This window comes from Poecilia reticulata, chromosome 9 (genome assembly GCF_904066995.2).
Source record: "Poecilia reticulata chromosome 9, P_reticulata-male-v2, whole genome shotgun sequence".
Classification (NCBI taxonomy): Eukaryota; Metazoa; Chordata; class Actinopteri; order Cyprinodontiformes; family Poeciliidae; genus Poecilia; species Poecilia reticulata.
In genome coordinates, this window is record NC_088838.1 from 1,697,898 (window position 1) to 1,719,434 (window position 21,537).

At 41.1% G+C, this 21,537-nt stretch overlaps 1 protein-coding gene across 13 annotated transcripts in view; it reads right to left on the reverse strand.

Moving 5' to 3' along the window:
* pdzd2 (PDZ domain containing 2) overlaps positions 1–21,537 on the reverse strand; it is a 211,657-nt gene that overhangs the window by 164,683 nt on the left and 25,437 nt on the right. For all 13 annotated transcript variants that reach the window (XR_014089132.1, XR_014089131.1, XR_014089133.1 and 10 more), the window contains 3 exons: positions 20,113–20,557; positions 273–418; positions 1–133 (listed from right to left, as the gene is read on the reverse strand). Coding sequence is in view for 10 of the 13 variants with exons in the window: in XM_081611182.1 (XP_081467308.1) it covers positions 1–133; positions 273–418; positions 20,113–20,557 (724 nt within the window). In the remaining 3 variants the exon portion in view is untranslated. The remainder of the gene's footprint in view (positions 134–272; positions 419–20,112; positions 20,558–21,537) is intronic.

Here is a 21,537-nt window from a genome sequence, read left to right on the forward strand (position 1 = left end):
CTGACTTGATACCACCAATTGGACAAGACCAGTAGTGGAGCGAAGAAAGGAAACAGCCTTTTGGTGTGTAAGACCCACTAGAGACTGGCCATTAACCATCAGTAATTCATCACCAACATGAAGACGTCCATCCCTGAAACTCCCACAAACATTTTTGTCAGTTTAAAGCACTTTTAGATTTTAGATTTTACATTAATCAGCAAGAATTTGTCATGAAAACTCATATTACATGTGCATGGAACAATTTACAAATTATTTGGAATTACTGTTACCTGTGAATAGCACCCCCTTTCTCTACATGACTGATAATAATTCCATGAGAAGAGCGCTTGGAGCCACGTCCTCCTGTTATTTGTATTCCAAGACCCTCATGACCTTTCACCATATGCATCTTCCAGATGTGACTGCCCTCTCTCAGCTAGGGAAAACAGAAAAACAAGAAGAAATCTATCACACAAGAGTGAGACAACTATGGATATGAATAAAACATAATTCAAAATGAACAGTTTAATTGTAGTCTTCAGAATTTTACTCATAGTAATGAGCTTAAAAGATGAGCAGACATGTTGTTTATCATTTTATTTTTAAGGAATAAAATATCCAATTTAGTCCCGTTTCCTCTTAGGGCTTTTACAGCAGATCCATAAATGCTTTGTAGAATTCCGAAGCAAACCCATCGGGGCCCAGTGCTTTCACTCCGTGGAGGGATCTGATGGCTCTTTCCACCACTCCCTCTGATATTTCTGCACTTAGATCTTTCTTGGTGGTGGTGAGGGATGCTATCAGGCTGAAGAAGGAGTCCTATTGGGCCTTTTTGGCCTGTGGGACTCCAGAAGCAGCTGATGGGTACCGGCAGGCAAAGCGGCACACAGCTCGGGTGGTTGCTGAGGCAAAAACCCGGGCGTGGGAGGAGTTCGAAGAGGCCATGGAAAAAGACTTCCGTACGGCTTTGAGGCAATTCTGGTCCACCATCCGGCGTCTCAGGAGGGGGAAGCAGTATAGCACCAAAATTGTTTATAGTGGAGTTGGTGTGCTGCTGACCTCGACTCAGGACGTTGTGGGCCAGTGGGCAAAATACGTAGAAGACCTCCTCCATCCCACCAACATGCCTTCCACTGAAGAAGCTGAGCCTGGGGACTCTGGGTCGGGCTCTCCAATCTCTGGGGATGAGGTCGCCGAGGTGGTTAAAAAGCTCCTCGGTGGCAGGGGTGGATGAGATCCGCACGGAATTTCTTAAGGCTCTGGATGTTGTAGGGTTGTGTTGGCTGCCACGAGTCTGCAATATTGCATGGACATTGGGGGCACTTCCCCTGGATTGGCAGACTTGGGTGGTGGTCCCCCTGTTTAAAAAGGGGGTCCGAAGGGCTCCAATTACAAAGGGGTCACACTCTTAAGCCTCCCTGGCAAGGTCTATTCCAGGGGTCCTGGAGAGGAGGGTCAGTCGGATAGTCAAACCTCAGATTCAGGAAAAGCACTGTGGTTTTCGTCCTGGCCGTGGAACACTGGACCAGCTCTACACCCTTGGCAGGGTCCTGGAGGGTGTGTGGGAGTTCGCTCAACCGGTCTACATGTGTTTTATGGACTTGGAGAAGGCGTTCGACCGCGTCCCTCGGGGTGCCCTGTGGTGGGTCCTCCGGGAGTATGGGGTACCGGCAGGCACGGGCAGGACGGGGGGCTAGAGGAGCTTGAGCACCTGCCCCTTTTGCTCCTTACCCCCAAGTACCCTTTTGATCAAATTTTTATTTTGTATTTATTTATTTATTGTATTATTATTTCCTAAGCCCTCTTCTGACATTTGTTGTTTTGTTGGGTTTTTTTTGTACAACATAATAAGCCCTCCGGTCACCTTGTTACCTTTGACCTTTTGCCCATGGCGCATGACGCAATTGCCTCTCGCACAGTGAGATAAGGCGGCTAACTGCGGAACGTTCCAGATTACAGAACGGTTTTTGGTGAATTAAAAAAAAAATGTTTTTGGTGAATAAAGTGAAGTAGACTTACAGAACAGACTTTATACTTGTCAGATGACAGAAAACGTTGAACGTATCATTTCTGCTTCAGCACCGAGTAGGGGCGCTGCCAGGAATCGTGGGCCCCCTGACAAAAAATTTGTTTGGGCTCCCCGCGCAGCTGCAATTTTTTAAGTCTATTTGACCCATAAAAAGCATCACAATTTTAAAGGCTTGCATCTGCCTTGCTTTCTTTGGTTCAATACTGATAATTAGCACAATAATTACTGCTCATGAATTTAGCATCCAACAGTCCACATCCAGTATGCAAGTAAGTTGCTTAAATTCTTTCTATTAGTTTTAGATTATTGAAATGTCTCTCCCCATGAGCCACAGTCAAAAGCAACGTGCAACTACACAAAGAAATCCAGCCTTTCCAAAAATGCTATGCAGTTGCATTTTATTCAAGCTACCGTACATAACTTTAATAAAAAATATGTTTTCTCCATAACTGTTAAAACTGTCACGATGTTGTAGCAGTTTGCTATGAGACAGAATCTGTGAAAACAATCAATCTCCTCCACCTCCTTCCTGAATGACTATTGCTAGCTAAAGTAATGCAACGTTCTAACCAAAACAACCAATTTGAACCAGTAGGACGCTCTTAGCACTGTTAATTAGCCTCATTCACTCACTGCGAAATGTGCCAATGGTGGAGAAACAACTTATTGCAAGAAACCGTTTTTCTGCCGTCATTGGCAGCTATGCTAACTAAACTGAGCATTCAGTTTGAATCTGCACAGCTCTGTGCTATGCTAGCAGCATGACTGCACAAATCGAGGGTCGAGGGAGAGGAAGGATGAGCAGCACCACTTGAGATTGTGATTGACAGCACTAAAATTCTCCTGCCACTAACTGAATGTTTCTAGTACTGGGAGAAAGGAGAGGGAATTGATTTTTCACAGATTACCTCTCATGCCATCCCAGATAGCACAGAATGATTGAAACAACATTGAATCAATGTCAGCCAGAAACATTGAATCAACATTGAGTGCTGACATTGAAACAACATTGAAAGTGGTCATTGACTTGTATGTTGAATCAACGTTTGGGTTTCAACCATAACTGGCATTATATTAATGTTGATTCAACCATCATCTGTATGTCAATTTACATGCATATTTGTGTTGATATTGCAATGAATCAGTTAGGAATCAACATTGATTCAACATTCATCTGAATCTGGTTCTGCATGCATATTTCTGTTGATTTTACATTGAATCAATGTTGATTAAACACTCATTTGACTGTGGATCTGCATGCATATTTCTGTTGATTCTACATTGAATTAGTTATGAATCAATGTTGATTCAACCATCATTTGAATGTGGATCTGCATGCATATTTGTGTATATTCTACATTGAATCAGTGTTGATACAACACTCATATGACTGTGGATCTGCATGCATATTTCTTTTGATTTTGCATTGAATCAGTTAGGAATCAATGTTGATTCAACCATCATCTGTATGTCAATTTACATGCATATTTGTGTTGATATTGCAATGAATCAGTTAGGAATCAACACTGATTCAACATTCATCTGAATCTGGTTCTGCATGCATATTTCTGTTGATTTTACATTGAATCAATGTTGATTAAACACTCATTTGACTGTGGATCTGCATGCATATTTCTGTTGATTCTACATTGAATTAGTTATGAATCAATGTTGATACAACACTCATATGACTGTGGATCTGCATGCATATTTCTTTTGATTTTGCATTGAATCAGTTAGGAATCAATGTTGATACAACCTTCATCTGAACGTGGATCTACATGCAGATTTGGGTTGATTTTACATTGAATCAATGTTGATTCAACACTCATTTGACTGTGGATCTGCATGCATATTTGTGTTGATTTTACATTGAATCATTGAGAAATCCAAGTTGATTCAACCATCATCTGAATGTGGATCTACATGCAGATTTGGGTTGATTTCATATTGAATGAAAGTTACCCAGATAGCACATGATGTTAAATCAACGTTGAAAAATAGTTAGAATCATTGATTTTTGGTTGAAGTCGACAAATGATGGTGGATCAACCATCAAACAACCATCCAATCAAACTGTTGAAACTGTGTCATTGAATCAATGTTGTTTTGTGGTTGAAATCTGATGACTGAAATGCCGAGATCTGATTAATGGTTGATTTTCGTTGAAGTCGACAAATGACGGTGGATTAACCATCAAACAACCATCCACCTCTAGCCAAGTAACTAACGTTGAAACTGTGGCATTGAATCAATGTTGTTTTGTCGTTAAAATCTAATGACTGAAATGCATTTGTCTGATCAACATCTCATCAATGTTGAATTTTTTCAACATTGATGAGAAGGGGAAGAGGCTGTTTTGCATCACCCCTTCCCCTTCTCTCCTCCTCATCTGAGCTCTGGGTCAGAGCATTTTATTACTGAGCGGGGGTTATGTTTTAAATTAAGCACTGTAGAGGATAGTCGGTGCTGATTCCTTTCTGTACATTTTCTTACTTGTTCAAAACAATTCTCACTGACTGTTTGCGTGGGATATATTGACACAAAAACATCTACAACTTACTACAAGAAGTGGAGCGGTACACCCCCACCATTTACATGAGTGGGATGGCCCAACCACACAGCCACTTTGCTGTTGGCTTGTTGGCAAAAGATGTTAATTCAATGTTGAATTATTATCACAAAGGTTGCATGTATGGTTGAGGTAAAATGTGGTATCGAACTTAATTATTTTAAGTAAAGTCAAAGTGAATCCAGTGTGTTTCAGCACTGGTCCTCCAAGCCCTGCAAGTTTTAGGCATTTCCCTAATTGGGCACACATGATTTTAATTGATGTCTGATTAACGGGGTTTTGCTGAAATGAAAACATGCAGGTCAGTTTGCCTTGAGGACAAGGTTTGGGGAAGAACGTGATCTAAATGTTCAATCAATGTAAGTTGTTTTTCACGCCCCTCTACACACACCTTCCCCCCCACCACCCACCCCTCACCTGGGCCCATCTACCCCTCAGTCTCCTCCCCCCTTTCCACTCTCCTCCCCTCCTCCTTGGGCTCCAGGTGAAACAATTTTAATTTTAGGTGAGGGTTTTAAATTTTCACATTTTATTTTGTTAAAGATTTTTTTGGCTCTAGTGGCCTTTATTTGATAGTTAATTGACAGGAAAGGGGGTAATGAGAAAGGGGGGAAGACATGCAGCAAGGGTTGCCAAGGCCAGGAACCGAGCCTGCGATGGCTGCGTCAGGGACTGGGGCAGGGGTGGGCAACTCCAGGCCTCTAGCGCCGGTCTCCTGCAACTTTTAGATGTGTCTCTACTTCAACACACCTGAGTCAAATAATAAGGTCGTTAGCAGGGCTCTGGAGAACCTGCCTGAATAGAGGAGGTGATTCAGCTATTGGATCCAGGTGTGTTCTACCAGGGAGACATCTAAGAGTTGCAGGACACCGGCCCTCGAGGACCAGTATTGCCCACCCCTGGTCTAAGGCCTCCATGTGTGCAATCTGTGCAGTTTGTTGTACCCCTAATCACCTTCTCATCTCCCCCTACTTCCTCCCAAGACTCCCCACACCCACTTGCTCCTCCCAGCCTTCCCCTCTTTACCCCCTCTCTTCCCGTCTTCCCTCCCCCCATCCTTGAGCTCTGGGTCAGAACATTTTATTACTTAGTGGGGGTTAATCATGTTACGCACTACATGATGAGAACAGGGGGTTGTGATTCCTTTATGTACATTTTCTTACTTGTCTGTAAATATTACTGACTGTGCATAATGTGTTGACACAAAAACATCTACAAGTCTCTACAAGGAGTTGTACAGTCCGACTCCCCCTTTTTACACTAGTGGTTTGTCCCAACCAAACAGCCATTTAGCTGCTGGCTTGTTTGCAACCGGCTTCTGAATTGAATTCTCCTCTGAGCAGTTTTATGGTAAGTTTTTCAATATGACTTTGATCTTAAATGTGTTTATTGAAAAATAAGGGCATTGTTTTGTGCCCATAGTAATCCTGGTTATTTTGGGGCAAAACAGATATTTTTAATAATTGAGGTCATGTCTCATTTTGTATTATTTTCATCCTGCCCACCACTCCAGGCCTAAGTATGTAATCCTGCGAGATTTTGTGAGATTTGAGTTTTTAAAATAGGGCGGGGGCTTATTGTTTGGTCTGGGAGAGCATGTGGTGGACAAGGAAGTGTAAGGCTGGCTGCTCCAGGTAGGCTTTAAATTGTTGTGATAGTAATCACTTGTTTTTCATTTTTTATTATGTGCTTGGGGACGTGTTTAGATGTGCCTCTGTTCCAGAACAACTGAGTTAGATGATTGCATGACAGTCTGCAGCCATCAAGAAGTGCAGAAGATTGTTAATCATCCACAGATTCCATCCAAGTGAGGCAGAAAGGAAACACTTAAAACATGTGAGGCAGGTGAAACACTGAACTAAACCTGCTAATGACAGATTCAGTCTGTTGTTTCTTGGATTGGTAACTGGTTAAACTGAACTGGTCTATTATTACTGGTGTGGGATCTTTATCAGCACGTGGACATTTTGTAATGAATTTAATAAACTTATTTGAAAATATTTGTAGTTGATTGAAGATTAAACCAGCTATTTGATGGAAGTTTATTCTGTATAAATTATCATTTTTATCAACTACTGTATAAATCACCTTTTGCTCGATTTATCTGCCTCTGGTGTGTTAAATAAACCCTGATCCTCCCCGAGTTTTATCTTTAGGTTTTCTGATTAACAGCCTTTATTTTAAATATTGATTCCCTCATTTTAACATGAGTGCAACATCGTAAATCCTACACCAGACTGCAGCTTCATAGGTAAATGTAGTTGTATAAGTAAACATTAAGATGAATATTAATGAAAAGTTCATTTTTATCTTAATCTAACAGTGAGTGTACATGGGGAACTATATGGTTAGTATTTGTTCTCAGACCTGTAACCAGTACACTGTTTAATATTTCAATGTCTTTCAGAACTTTTCAAATGTTTATCATATTTCTAACTGGCACCTTCCTCCCTTTTATTTTTGTGTTTTTCAGCCGTTGCTCTGCAGTTTGACCAAAAGCTGACTCTTGAAGACTGCAGTAAAACTGTCAAGAAGTGGCTTCATTACAAGCCAGAATGAGGAAGACATCGCAAGGAATCAGTGACGCCAGCCAGAGTGAAACTGGGGTTACCACAACTTGTACCGTTTCCCTGGTTCATACAGTACAAAGCTTAACCTCATGGACTCTGTTCTTCTGTGGACAATAGACTGTTATTCTGACAGTCAAAAAGGAGTCAAATATGTTTAAAGATCTGTCCCTCTTTTCTTAAATAAAATGTTATATCAAACCTATGTTGTCGTTTTTAAACTTTTGTACACAGTTGACCCATGATCTGCCAATAATAGTGTTTAACACCAGTGAAGAAACTTTTAGTGGTATGTTATGTAGACCTATCAGACCTAAAAATGTACATAAATCCATAGCTTTCATTCAATATGAAATCAACCCAAACATGCGTGCAGAACCACATTCGGATGAAGGTTGAATCAATGTTGATTCCTAACTGGTTCAATGCAATATCAACACAAATATGCATGTAAATTGACATACAAATGATGGTTTAATCAACATTGAAATGTCAGTTATGGTTGAAACCCTAACGTTGATTCAACATACATGTCACCGACCACTTTCAATGTTGTTTCAATCATTCTGTGCTATCTGGGAAGCCTTGAGGTTGTGTACAGGAGCCATCAGAACAACTCCAATTTCAGTTTTGTTGGTTGAAATGGGGGAAATAGCACTTAACCTTAGATTACAGTTAAGATTATCTTACTGAAGTTATTTAAAGGGTCATTATGAAAACCATCCATGTCAAGAAAGTTTAAAACCTAGTTGGGAAAAGGGGAAAAAGACTTTAAAGTCCTATGGGTGGGAGATAGAAAGCGATGTGAAAGATTTTGATTCATTTATAAATATAAGTCAAACAGTTCCTCTATCACTGCTCAATCCATCTCTTTTTTATGAAATCTTTGTTGGCTTATCATTGTTGGAGAAGAGGAAAAAAGGAAATTTATCAGAATCATACTCAGTGCAATCATATATAGAAAATCATATATTACAAAACAAAAGGTTAAGAAAAGATGGCAGAAACAGTGGGAAGAAGAAAGAACTGGTAGATGGCTTTATAGTATTCAAAGGAAAGTTGGTGCAATGAGGGCAACAGGAAGAAGTAGAAAAGAAGAAAACATTATATCCACGTTACGTTTTGGTCATACAGGTTAAACAGTACACTATTTAAAATGGGGAAACATCCAACAGGTAACTGAATTTTCTTTTCAAGAAGAGACGGTAGAAAATGTTTTGTTGTTATGTTCTAAGTACTCTGAGGAGAGAAGGAAGTTAGAATATAGACTTCTAAAGAATAAGTTACAGTTAAAAATACAAGATGTTTTGGGATATTCTTCTTCTTCTGAATATTTACGTTATTTAATAAACTATCTTAAGTAAACTAAACTGATAGAAAGGATTTAGTTAGGTTTTTTTTCTTTTGGTGGGGGGGTTGGTTATATAAGTTGCGTCCTGATCCACACTCCATACCAGTAGGTGGCGGTAATGCACCATTAAGTTGCTTGCCAACAGCCATTAAAACAAAAAGCAGAAGAAGAAGGGATGAGAGGGAGTAAAGAGGGGAAGGCTGAGAGGAGCAGGTGGGTGTGGGGATTTTTGGGAGGGAGTAGGGCAGGGGTGCCCAAAGTCGGTCCTCGAGGGCCAGCATCCTGCATATTTTAGTTCTCTCCCTGGTTTAACGCACCTGGATCAAATGATGACTTGTTAGAAGCCCTAAGAGGAACATTGACAAGCTGAAAAGGTTGTTACTACCACCAGGGAGAGAACTAAAACGTGCAGGATGCCGGCCCTCGAGGACCGACTTTGGCGTCCCTGGAGTAGGGGGAGATGAGAAGGTGATGAGGGGTGCAACAAACTGCACAGATTGCACACAATGGTAAATCAACACTGAATTATAGTCAGAATGTTTGAGGGTTGATCCACCATCATTTGTCGACCTCAACTAAAAACCAAACAACCATCCAGCTCTAACCAAGTAACCAATGTTGAAACTGTGTCATTGAATCATTGCCAGCTGTCCCCTCCTCTCTTCCTAATCAGAGCTCTGGGTCAGAGCATTTTATTAGTGAGTGGGGGTTATTACATTTTAAATTAACCACTATAAAGGATACTGGGCGATGATTCATTTCTGTAAATTTTCTTACTTGTTCAAAAAATTCCTACTGACTGTTTGTGTGTGATATATTGACACAAAAACATCTACAACTTACTACAAGGAGTGAAGCGGCCCAGCCCTGCTATTTACACAAGTGAGATGTCCCAAACACACAGCTGCTACACTGTTGGCTTGTTGGAAAAAGATGTTAATTCAATGTTGAATTGGCATCATGTGCAATCTGGGTACAGCACAGAATCACAACTCAATGTTGTCAACACAGTGCTTAAGTTAAAACGTGATTAACCCTCACCTAAAATGGGGGGTGCTGTGTTGGCGCAGGGGTTGGTTAAGCACAACCCACATGTGGAGGCCCTAGTCCTGGAGGCAGCCATCGCAGGCTCTATTCCCAGCCTTGGCAACCTTTGCTTCATGACTTCCCCCTTTCTTGTCAATTAACTATCAAATAAAGGCCACTAGAGCCAAATAAATATTTAACAAAATAAAATGTGAAAATTTTAAACCCTCACCTAAAATTAAAATTGTTTCACCTGGAGCCCAAGGAGGAGGGGAAGAGAGTGGAAAGGGGGGAGGAGACTGAGGGGTAGATGGTGGGGGGGAAGGTGTGTGTAGAGGGGCGTGAAAAACAACTTACATTGATTGAACATTTAGATCACGTTCTTCCCCAAACCTTGTCCTCAAGGCAAACTGACCTGCATGTTTTCATTTCAGCAAAACCCCGTTAATTAGACATCAATTAAAATCATGTGTGCCCAATTAGGGAAATGCCTAAAACTTGCAGGGCTTGGAGGACCAGTGCTGAAACACACTGGATTCACTTTGACTTTACTTAAAATAATTAAGTTCGATACCACATTTTACCTCAACCATACATGCAACCTTTGTGATAATAATTCAACATTGAATTAACATCTTTTGCCAACAAGCCAATAGCAAAGTGGCTGTGTGGTTGGGCCATCCTACTCATGTAAATGGTGGGGGTGTACCGCTTCACTTCTTGTAGTAAGTTGTAGATGTTTTTGTGTCAATATATCCCACGCAAACAGTCAGTGAGAATTGTTTTGAACAAGTAAGAAAATGTACAGAAAGGAATCAGCACCGACTATCCTCTACAGTGCTTAATTTAAAACATAACCCCCGCTCAGTAATAAAATGCTCTGACCCAGAGCTCAGATGAGGAGGAGAGAAGGGGAAGGGGTGATGCAAAACAGCCTCTTCCCCTTCTCATCAATGTTGAAAAAATTCAACATTGATGAGATAAAATCAGACAATAAAATCAGACAAATGCATTTCAGTCATTAGATTTTAACGACAAAACAACATTGATTCAATGACACAGTTTCAACGTTAGTTACTTGGCTAGAGGTGGATGGTTGTTTGATGGTTAATCCACCGTCATTTGTCGACTTCAACGAAAATCAACCATTAATCAGATCTCGGCATTTCAGTCATCAGATTTCAACCACAAAACAACATTGATTCAATGACACAGTTTCAACAGTTTGATTGGATGGTTGTTTGATGGTTGATCCACCATCATTTGTCAACTTCAACCAAAAATCAATGATTCTAACTATTTTTCAACGTTGATTTAACATCATGTGCTATCTGGGTAACTTTCATTCAATATGAAATCAACCCAAATCTGCATATAGATCCACATTCAGATGATGGTTGAATCAACTTGGATTTCTCACTGATTCAATGTAAAATCAACACAAATATGCATGCAGATCCACAGTCAAATGAGTGTTGAATCAACATTGATTCAATGTAAAATCAACCCAAATCTGCATGTAGATCCACATTCAGATGAAGGTTGTATCAACATTGATTCCTAACTGATTCAATGCAAAATCAAAAGAAATATGCATGCAGATCCACAGTCATATGAGTGTTGTATCAACACTGATTCAATGTAGAATATACACAAATATGCATGCAGATCCACATTCAAATGATGGTTGAATCAACATTGATTCATAACTAATTCAATGTAGAATCAACAGAAATATGCATGCAGATCCACAGTCAAATGAGTGTTTAATCAACATTGATTCAATGTAAAATCAACAGAAATATGCATGCAGAACCAGATTCAGATGAATGTTGAATCAATGTTGATTCCTAACTGATTCATTGCAATATCAACACAAATATGCATGTAAATTGACATACAGATGATGGTTGAATCAACATTAATATAATGCCAGTTATGGTTGAAACCCAAACGTTGATTCAACATACAAGTCAATGACCACTTTCAATGTTGTTTCAATGTCAGCACTCAATGTTGATTCAATGTTTCTGGCTGACATTGATTCAATGTTGTTTCAATCATTCTGTGCTATCTGGGATGGCATGAGAGGTAATCTGTGAAAAATCAATTCCCTCTCCTTTCTCCCAGTACTAGAAACATTCAGTTAGTGGCAGGAGAATTTTAGTGCTGTCAATCACAATCTCAAGTGGTGCTGCTCATCCTTCCTCTCCCTCGACCCTCGATTTGTGCAGTCATGCTGCTAGCATAGCACAGAGCTGTGCAGATTCAAACTGAATGCTCAGTTTAGTTAGCATAGCTGCCAATGACGGCAGAAAAACGGTTTCTTGCAATAAGTTGTTTCTCCACCATTGGCACATTTCGCAGTGAGTGAATGAGGCTAATTAACAGTGCTAAGAGCGTCCTACTGGTTCAAATTGGTTGTTTTGGTTAGAACGTTGCATTACTTTAGCTAGCAATAGTCATTCAGGAAGGAGGTGGAGGAGATTGATTGTTTTCACAGATTCTGTCTCATAGCAAACTGCTACAACATCGTGACAGTTTTAACAGTTATGGAGAAAACATATTTTTTATTAAAGTTATGTACGGTAGCTTGAATAAAATGCAACTGCATAGCATTTTTGGAAAGGCTGGATTTCTTTGTGTAGTTGCACGTTGCTTTTGACTGTGGCTCATGGGGAGAGACATTTCAATAATCTAAAACTAATAGAAAGAATTTAAGCAACTTACTTGCATACTGGATGTGGACTGTTGGATGCTAAATTCATGAGCAGTAATTATTGTGCTAATTATCAGTATTGAACCAAAGAAAGCAAGGCAGATGCAAGCCTTTAAAATTGTGATGCTTTTTATGGGTCAAATAGACTTAAAAAATTGCAGCTGCGCGGGGAGCCCAAACAAATTTTTTGTCAGGGGGCCCACGATTCCTGGCAGCGCCCCTACTCGGTGCTGAAGCAGAAATGATACGTTCAACGTTTTCTGTCATCTGACAAGTATAAAGTCTGTTCTGTAAGTCTACTTCACTTTATTCACCAAAAACATTTTTTTTTTAATTCACCAAAAACCGTTCTGTAATCTGGAACGTTCCGCAGTTAGCCGCCTTATCTCACTGTGCGAGAGGCAATTGCGTCATGCGCCATGGGCAAAAGGTCAAAGGTAACAAGGTGACCGGAGGGCTTATTATGTTGTACAAAAAAAACCCAACAAAACAACAAATGTCAGAAGAGGGCTTAGGAAATAATAATACAATAAATAAATAAATACAAAATAAAAATTTGATCAAAAGGGTACTTGGGGGTAAGGAGCAAAAGGGGCAGGTGCTCAAGCTCCTCTAGCCCCCCGTCCTGCCCGTGCCTGCCGGTACCCCATACTCCCGGAGGACCCACCACAGGGCACCCCGAGGGACACGGTCGAACGCCTTCTCCAAGTCCATAAAACACATGTAGACCGGTTGAGCGAACTCCCACACACCCTCCAGGACCCTGCCAAGGGTGTAGAGCTGGTCCAGTGTTCCACGGCCAGGACGAAAACCACAGTGCTTTTCCTGAATCTGAGGTTTGACTATCCGACTGACCCTCCTCTCCAGGACCCCTGGAATAGACCTTGCCAGGGAGGCTTAAGAGTGTGACCCCTTTGTAATTGGAGCCCTTCGGACCCCCTTTTTAAACAGGGGGAACACCACCCAAGTCTGCCAATCCAGGGGAACTGCCCCCAATGTCCATGCAATATTGCAGACTCGTGGCAGCCAACACAACCCTACAACATCCAGAGCCTTAAGAAATTCCGTGCGGATCTCATCCACCCCTGCCACCGAGGAGCTTTTTAACCACCTCGGCGACCTCATCCCCAGAGATTGGAGAGCCCGACCCAGAGTCCCCAGGCTCAGCTTCTTCAGTGGAAGGCATGTTGGTGGGATGGAGGAGGTCTTCTAAGTATTTTGCCCACTGGCCCACAACGTCTTGAGTCGAGGTCAGCAGCACACCAACTCCACTATAAACAATTTTGGTGCTATACTGCTTCCCCCTCCTGAGACGCCGGATGGTGGACCAGAATTGCCTCAAAGCCGTACGGAAGTCTTTTTCCATGGCCTCTTCAAACTCCTCCCACGCCCGGGTTTTTGCCTCAGCAACCACCCGAGCTGTGTGCCGCTTTGCCTGCCGGTACCCATCAGCTGCTTCTGGAGTCCCACAAGCCAAAAAGGCCCAATAGGACTCCTTCTTCAGGGGGAAGGGAGGCTTACATTGATTGAACATTTAGACCACGAGTTCTTCCCCAAACCTTGTCCTCAAGGCAAACTGACCTGTGTGTTTTCAGTTCAGCAAAACCCCGTTAATCAGACGTCAATTGAAATCATGTGTGCTGAAACTTGCAGGGCAGTGTGCCTGGAGGACCAGTGCTGAAACACACTGGATTTGATGTTAGCATTTCAATCAATAGATATCGACAGAAAAATCAAAATTGATTCAATGACACATTTTCAACGTTAGTTAATTGGCTAGAATTGAATGGTTGTTTTGTCATTGACCTCAATCCTAAATTCAACCTTTGTGATCATAATTCAACATTGAATTAACATTTTTTGCAAACAAGCCAACAGCGTGTTTGGGCCATCTCACTCATAAATGGTAGGGGTGGACCGCTTCACTGCTTGTAGTAAGTTGTAGATGTTTTCCGGTCAATATATCACACACAAACAGTAAGAATTTTTATTTCAAGTAAAAAAAGTGTACAGAAAAGAATCACCACTCACTATCCTCTACAGTGTTATTAAAAATGTGATAACCCCCGCTTAGTAATAAAATGTTCTCACCCAGTATTTGAAAATACATTATGATTAATTTTGTAATTGACAGGGCCCCGATGATTAATTTTGTAATTGACAGGGCCCCGATTTTTTTATTTTATTTCTATGAACAAAAAATAAATAATTAAATTGTGGAGTCCAAAAACATGACTGTCAGGTTAATTGGCCTCTCTAATTTCTCCCTATGTGAGTGTGTGTGTGCATGGTTGTTTGTCCTGTCTGTCTCTGTATTGCCTTGGGACCTGTCCAGGGTGTACCCCGCCTCTCGCCCGGAACGTTAGCTGGAGATAGGCACCAGCAACGCTCCCGACCCCACTAAAGGACAACCGTGTTAGAAAATGGATGGATGGAATTATTCAATGAAAAGAAAAACCTAACCTCAGTTAAGTAAAATAAAATTGTAATCAAAACTGTTGGAATTGTAATGATTTCTTTTTTTTAAACAAAAAGATCTGTTCAAAAAATGTAATTAATTAACTCATTTTTGTCTCTTAACCCCAATAAGGGACAAGTGTGTACAGAAAATAGATGGATGGATGGATTTTTGTCTCGTGAACTTAAAAAGTCATTTGCCAAACATAAACTTTTATTTGCATACATCAGAAATCTTTTGTTGCGATTTTAGGCCCTACCCCCGACGTCATCACAAACAAAACTTTGTGACTCAAACAAAAACTTAGAATAGCAAGAAAAATTTCTGACATGCGCAAGTAAGTTTGTTTTGCAAATAATTTTTTCACTTCATGAGACAAAAAATGTGTGATTTTAATTTTAAAACCCTAACCCTTACCCTACCCTTTTTAAGCAAAACTCAGTAGGCTTTTCTCATGGTGACATGCATTAACAATTCAATTTTTGCTTTTGTATTTTTCATTCTTTTCTCTGCAGTTCCACATTAAAGTTTGATGCAGTTCTGCTTTCCTGAATGGACCATTTTCATCTCCACTGCAAGTGTAGCAAACAGGCAGCTTACAGTACACTAAAAGGTTGCATTGTGCCCTTGTTTATATTTTTAATAGTGTAATTCTGTTTACAGACATATTTTGTCTGTAAAGCTAGCTCTGAATTACATATCTTGTTAAATTGCGGGTTTGAATATTGCAATACTTTCCTATAACAAAATAGACCTGCAGAAAGAAATTACTAATAAAATATCTTACATATGCATAGTTGTATGCTCTATATAGAGATTTTCCTTAGCTTTGATTGTATATTTCACAATTTTATTATTTATCATTGTTTATTAAACTCTGAAAGCTGTGTGGCTTTGTTAATATTCTGTCCTAGAATGCGGTTAGATGTGCCCTTTTTTTTTTTTTTGGAGCACCTTCCCCTTTAGTAGTCTCTGCACAGCTCTGGGTATCAAAGGGCCCGGGCCCGGGCCCTTTGATACAGGCAGTCAAGTCCCTGTACTACTGATGTCAGAGTCTGGTTCGCAATGCTGGCAGTAAGTCGGGCTCATTTCCGTTGAGAGTTGGACTCCGCCAGGGCTGAGTCACCGATTCTCTTCATTACTTTTATGTTTTACTTTAGAATTTCTAGGCACAGCCAAGGTTTTGAGGGGATCGGTTTTGGTGGCCTTAGGATCGCTTCTCTGCTTTTTGCGGATGATGTGGTCCTATTGGCTTCATCAGGTCGTGATCTGCAGCTCTCACTGAAGCGGTTCGCAGCCGAGTGTGAAGCGGCTGGGATGAGGATCAGTGCCATGGTCTTGAGTTGGAAAAGGGTAGCATGCCTCCTCCGGGTCGGGGGGTGTGTCCTGCCCCAAGTGGAGGAGTTTAAGTATTTTGGGATCTTGTTCAAGAATGAGGGAAGAAGGGAAGGGGAGATCGACAGGCAGATTAGTGAAGCGGGTGCTGTACAGGTCCGTCGTGGTGAAGAGAGAGCTGAGTCAAAAAGCGAAGCTCTCGATTTACCGATTGATCTACGTTCCTATCTATGGTCATGAGCTTTGGATCATAACAGAAAGTCCCGGATACATGCAGCTGAAATGGGTTTTCTCCATAGGGTGGCTGGGTTCTCCCTTAGAGGCTCTCCCTGAGAGTAAGAAGCTCGGTCATTCGGAAGGGACTCAGAGTAGAGCCGCTGCTCCTTCACGTCGAGAGGTGCCAGTTGGCTCGGGCATCTGGTCAGGTTGCCTCCTGGACGCCTCCCTGGTGAGGTGTTCCAGGCACTTCCCACCGGGAGGAGGCCCCGGGGAAGACCCAGGACACGCTGGAGGTGTCTGCTCAGATTGATACAGATTTTTGTAGAATAAAAAAAAGCTGCATTTATTTATTTATTTTTTCTGGGTCTATAGAACAGGAACCCTGCAGTCAGAAATGTAAACAATTGTTTGGGAGGACTTACGTGTTTTTGTATGTTAGGAATCTACCTGGTTTATCCCCATGTCCAAACTACCTTTGTTTAGCGAATTTGACTTTGTCTGCGTCAGTAGTAGTGTTGTAGTACTCGAGACCGGTCTTGGTCTCGAAACCACTTTTTGATGGTCTCTGTCTCGTCTCGGACCCGACCTCATTTGGTCTCGGTCTTGTCTCAGTCTCGGGCAATGAGGCCTCGGGATTTTATTTCAAGACCGGTCAAGACCACAACTGTGGACATGCCACTAAACTGCCAGTGTATTGTCCAGTTTATATCTTGAAATCTTTGTTTTCAGTGGATTCTAAACATACCGATTAAAATCAAAGCAATAACGTGACTTACTAAAAGGAGTTTTTATGGAAAGAAAATCAGTGCCAACGTTAAGCTATTTTGGAGCTCACAAGAGATAGAGACGATCTATATCACAGTAACAATGAGATAAGGAGGGAATTGCAGGAGCTGCGAAAAACAGCAGCACAGCTGTCCACAGTCCTGGAGACGTTGAAGGTGATGGAACACAAAATGGAGAAACTCACAGCGAGCGAGGCTGAAGATAACGTTTTTGCTTCACCAACACATAATGTACAGTATTTCCTGTCCCGAATCCAAGGATTCACACACTACAGAAAGCGAGGAGGGAAGACATAGAGCATCATTCACTTTCCGCAAGCATAAGAGACGAGTCTACTGTCCCTCACGAAGATCAGCGTGTGCATCATTCAGATCAAGACTACGGGTAAGGGAATAGAATATGTCAAGAGAGTGTGTCAGAAAGCCTATCAGCAGCTCCAGTTCCTGAGCGACGAAGTTCAGCGAAAATAAGGACCTCTACACCTCCAGTGCCAGCTCCGAAAAGGTCAGTCCCATCTAGAATCTCCAGGTTAGAGCGCACAGATTTTCTGCTTTGTCTGAAAGAGAAGATCCTGATGACTCTAGAATGGTCCAAAGCTCACATTCTATACCTAAACATGGAAGTACATATAGTGGTCCTGCTCCAACTATACCCTATTTTGTGCTTCCAGATTCACGTGAGTTCTCCAGGCTTAGGATTGCTTTTGATAACATTCTGCCAGCTGGTGCTTCTGAACATTTTAAATATCAGGTTCTAACAGATCATCTCAAGCTAGAAGAAGCTCTCCTTGAAGCAGATTTGGTAACATTTTATTTGAAGGGGGGTGAATAAGACTGACATGACACTGTCATAAACATCTGTCGTAAACATAAATAAGTCTTCATGAATATTTATGACTGTTGTCATAAAGCTTCATTTGGTAAATCATGACACTTTTAATACAAAGTTCACAATATTCTAAATGTCTTCATTATGACAACTTGACATTAATCTAGACAAAAATGTCTTCGTTATGACAACTTGACATTAACCTCACCAAAAATGTCTTCGTTATGACAACGTGATATTACCTAAGACAATGTCGTTGTCATGAAAACTTGACATTAAGCAAGAAATTATAACTTGTCATGAATGTCATAACAGGTGAATTTTAAAATATTACCCTTATAAGACAGCATTAACAAGTCACTTGTTGTTACACATACCTTTTGCTGTCATGAGACCATTATAATTGTGACATTATCCTCCTCTGTTAAAGTGTAGCACAGTAAACTAGTAATGAAGATGTCATTGAGTGTCATTACTCTATCGCTGTAATGACAGTCATGAACATTTCCATTTCCAGATTAATGACACTCAGCAGAGGGGACTGGGAAGCATTTCGCATATTTGCCCTACGACAGTGCCTCAATTCCGGTCCTCAGGCCCCCCTGCCGTGCATGTTTTAGGTATTTCCCTGCTGCCCCACACCTGGAATGAATCTGTGGGTGATTAACAGGCTTCTGGAGTACTTGATGCTTGCAGACGAGGTAATACAATCATTTGTATCAGTTGTTCTGAAATAGAGGCACATCTAAAACATGCAGAGCAGGGGGGCCTGAGGACCGGAATTGAGAAGCACTTCCCTACGAATACGTTCTCTGTTGGGCATGTTAGAACAGCTAGGAAGAGAAGGCAGTATTGAATTCCAGTGTGGATCTCAAGTTTCCAGATTGCTAAGCAAGCTTCCACACGATCTTAGAAGCAGTTTCAGAAGAAGAGTTCATCCAAGTAAGGTTCCAATCCCAACTCTGTATGATCTTGGAGAATGGCTGGATTTATGAAGATGACACCAGATTTTGTACTCTTGCCAGAGGCAGCCAAAAGAAAAGAGGCACAGAAAGGGACAAAAAGGTGGCTTCAGGAACTACAGCATTACTGCTCAGTGCTGGGAAATCAGGAGAGACCACAGTTTCTGAGCTGACGCAAAATGCCATTACTCCTGAGAAGGTAAAGAATAAACCCTACTGTTCCTGCTGTGACCATTCCAGTCATTTCCTGAATGGTTGTCAGAACTTTTAGCAGCTTACAAAGGAACAAAAAGTGCTGTGGATCAAAATAAATAACCGCTGCTGGCATTGTGGAAGAGGACATCAGTCTGCCAAATGTACTCTCAAGGCAACCTGTAAAACCTGTGGACGTAGGCACCTGCTGATATTACATGATGTAAATAAGAAGTGGCAGGAAAAATAGGAGACAACAGAAAAGGGGAAACCCCCAGAGAGCACAGTTACCACGAGCTCTTTGGCCCATTGGATTTGATAAAAACGGTTTTCCCTGGAGCAGACGGAAGAATCCGCACAGCTGAAGTGCAGGTCAAAGAGCACAACTATATTTGCCCAGTAGTACGTCTAGTGAAACTGTCAGAAGTTCCAGATTAAAGGGCCGATCTTCAGTAAATATTTTCCAAGCTGCAAATTATCTATGATAATTTGGGGGTGGCTATGGAAAACACAAGTTTGCTGGACTGTGCCTTGTAGGCCTGTCTGGACTGTGATTGCCTGGACAGCCTGTCAATCATGGTTGACAACAACCTGTCAGAGCCTTAATGTGCTGAAACTTTCTAGAACGTTTTTTTTTTGTAGTGGTTTTGCAGTAGTTCAACAGCTTACCAACTGTGTTATCAAGGAGGAGTTATAAGTGTGATGTTTGCCGATCGTTTAGTTTTGTTTGCATCAAGAATTGTAAGTTGAGCGATAATAAAAGGACGCCACATCTTTGAACGGATGCCTCCAGTTTTTTCTGATCCAAATCACTACGCCCTTTAGTTCACCACACATAAAAACTCCACACTCAGACATCGCAGGTGAGGATCATGGTAGACGCTTGGTGAAAAGTAATTTTAAGGCACAGAATGTTTTATCTAAATGACACAGAGATCCCTTGGTCTCCTTCTCTGTATAATCTGGATGCTGTTAAACTTGCTGAAATATTTTTATTTTGTCTCTTTTCATCTGTATAATGAGGGAGTCATTAGTATCGTCCCTTGTGTGTTTAAACTTAAGTGCAGTGTGTCAGGAGAGTCTCACCTGGGTAGTAGCTTCACTAATGAAGGATTTCATTTTGCATTCCAACATCTGACTGTGACTTCTCCCCGGCAGACTTCCAGCAGATCCATTGTATGAATGAATAGTTCTTGTCTGAGGAGGCAAGTCTGGGCTGCAGTCTTCTAGTGAAGAACAGACTTCTTCATCAGTATTAAAAAGGGAGTACTGATTCCTGGTTTTGATCTGTGATGCAGTACTTTCCCTGTAGCCTTGGTTAGATGATCGTGATATCACCCCAAGTTTGCGTGTACGTTTGCAGTTCACCACTTCAAAATCAGTTATGTCCTGCTGGGTTTGACAGTGATCCATCTTGTTAGGAATAGTGAAACTTCCCTTGACACAAGGAGGGAGAGGGGCCTTTCGCTTGATGCGACGCAAAAGGATCAAATCAATGCAACCGCCATTCCAGCACTGATCAACCAGGTAGCTGTTAAAAAAACCAAAAAAAAACAGACTTAGTATCTACAAAACTATTCTGTTCTGTTTTTGCCAAACTCATTACATATTAACAAAACCATTCATTTTCAAGTAAAGTTTTATTGTCCATTCAAGAAAAAATTTGATAAACTGCTGCAAAGTTCCCTATAAACAACTAACTAAAGTGAGAATGCAGCACCACCAGCAGCTAGCCAAATATTTAATCTAAACTCACTTGGTAGATATAATGGACAAAAGTGCTCAGGATACAGAAACATCAGTGATGGCTACGCCAAATATTCTTCTGTTAATAATCACTATCCCCCCCCAACTGCAATTAACTCTTGCTGTGCTGCCTCTGTCTGCCTAACTCTCTCAGACAGGCACCCTTCACACTGGATTGCAACCACTTCACAATCTGCATAAGCACACCAACTGGGCAGAATTGCAAAAAAATTTTAACAACTTCATTTCAGTGTGAAAGTGTTGTTCGACTCTTTGTAGTAATAGATTTTCCAGTGTATTATTTGCTATTATTCAACTATAATGTGTTTATAATGTCAAGGACACAGCCTACCAGGATGTGTCATGAGCTTTTGACAATTGAGATATGGCCCTCTATATATGGCTGGTTATCTGAACCAGTTTCAGTTTTGCCTTTAGTGTTAATGACTATGGCAGCTGCATGAAAGAATGCAATTAAATGGGTTTTCTATACAGAGAACTACACACCAATGGACAAATAGTCTTGCACAATAATTTAAAAATCCAAATCTGTGTATTCTTCTCAAATCTTTCAGCCAGACACACCAAAGTTCTCTAATGTGATTGTATTTTTTTTCTTTTATAAATTTTATTTTAAATGCTGTGTTCAGTTTGTCTTAGAAGCAGAGCTCTGAGCCGGGAATGAAGTCACAACCCAATTGAAATTTGTTCTAGTTGCTAGTTGAAAACAGCTAAATTTGCAATTTGCTTGGCGACCTGTCCTGG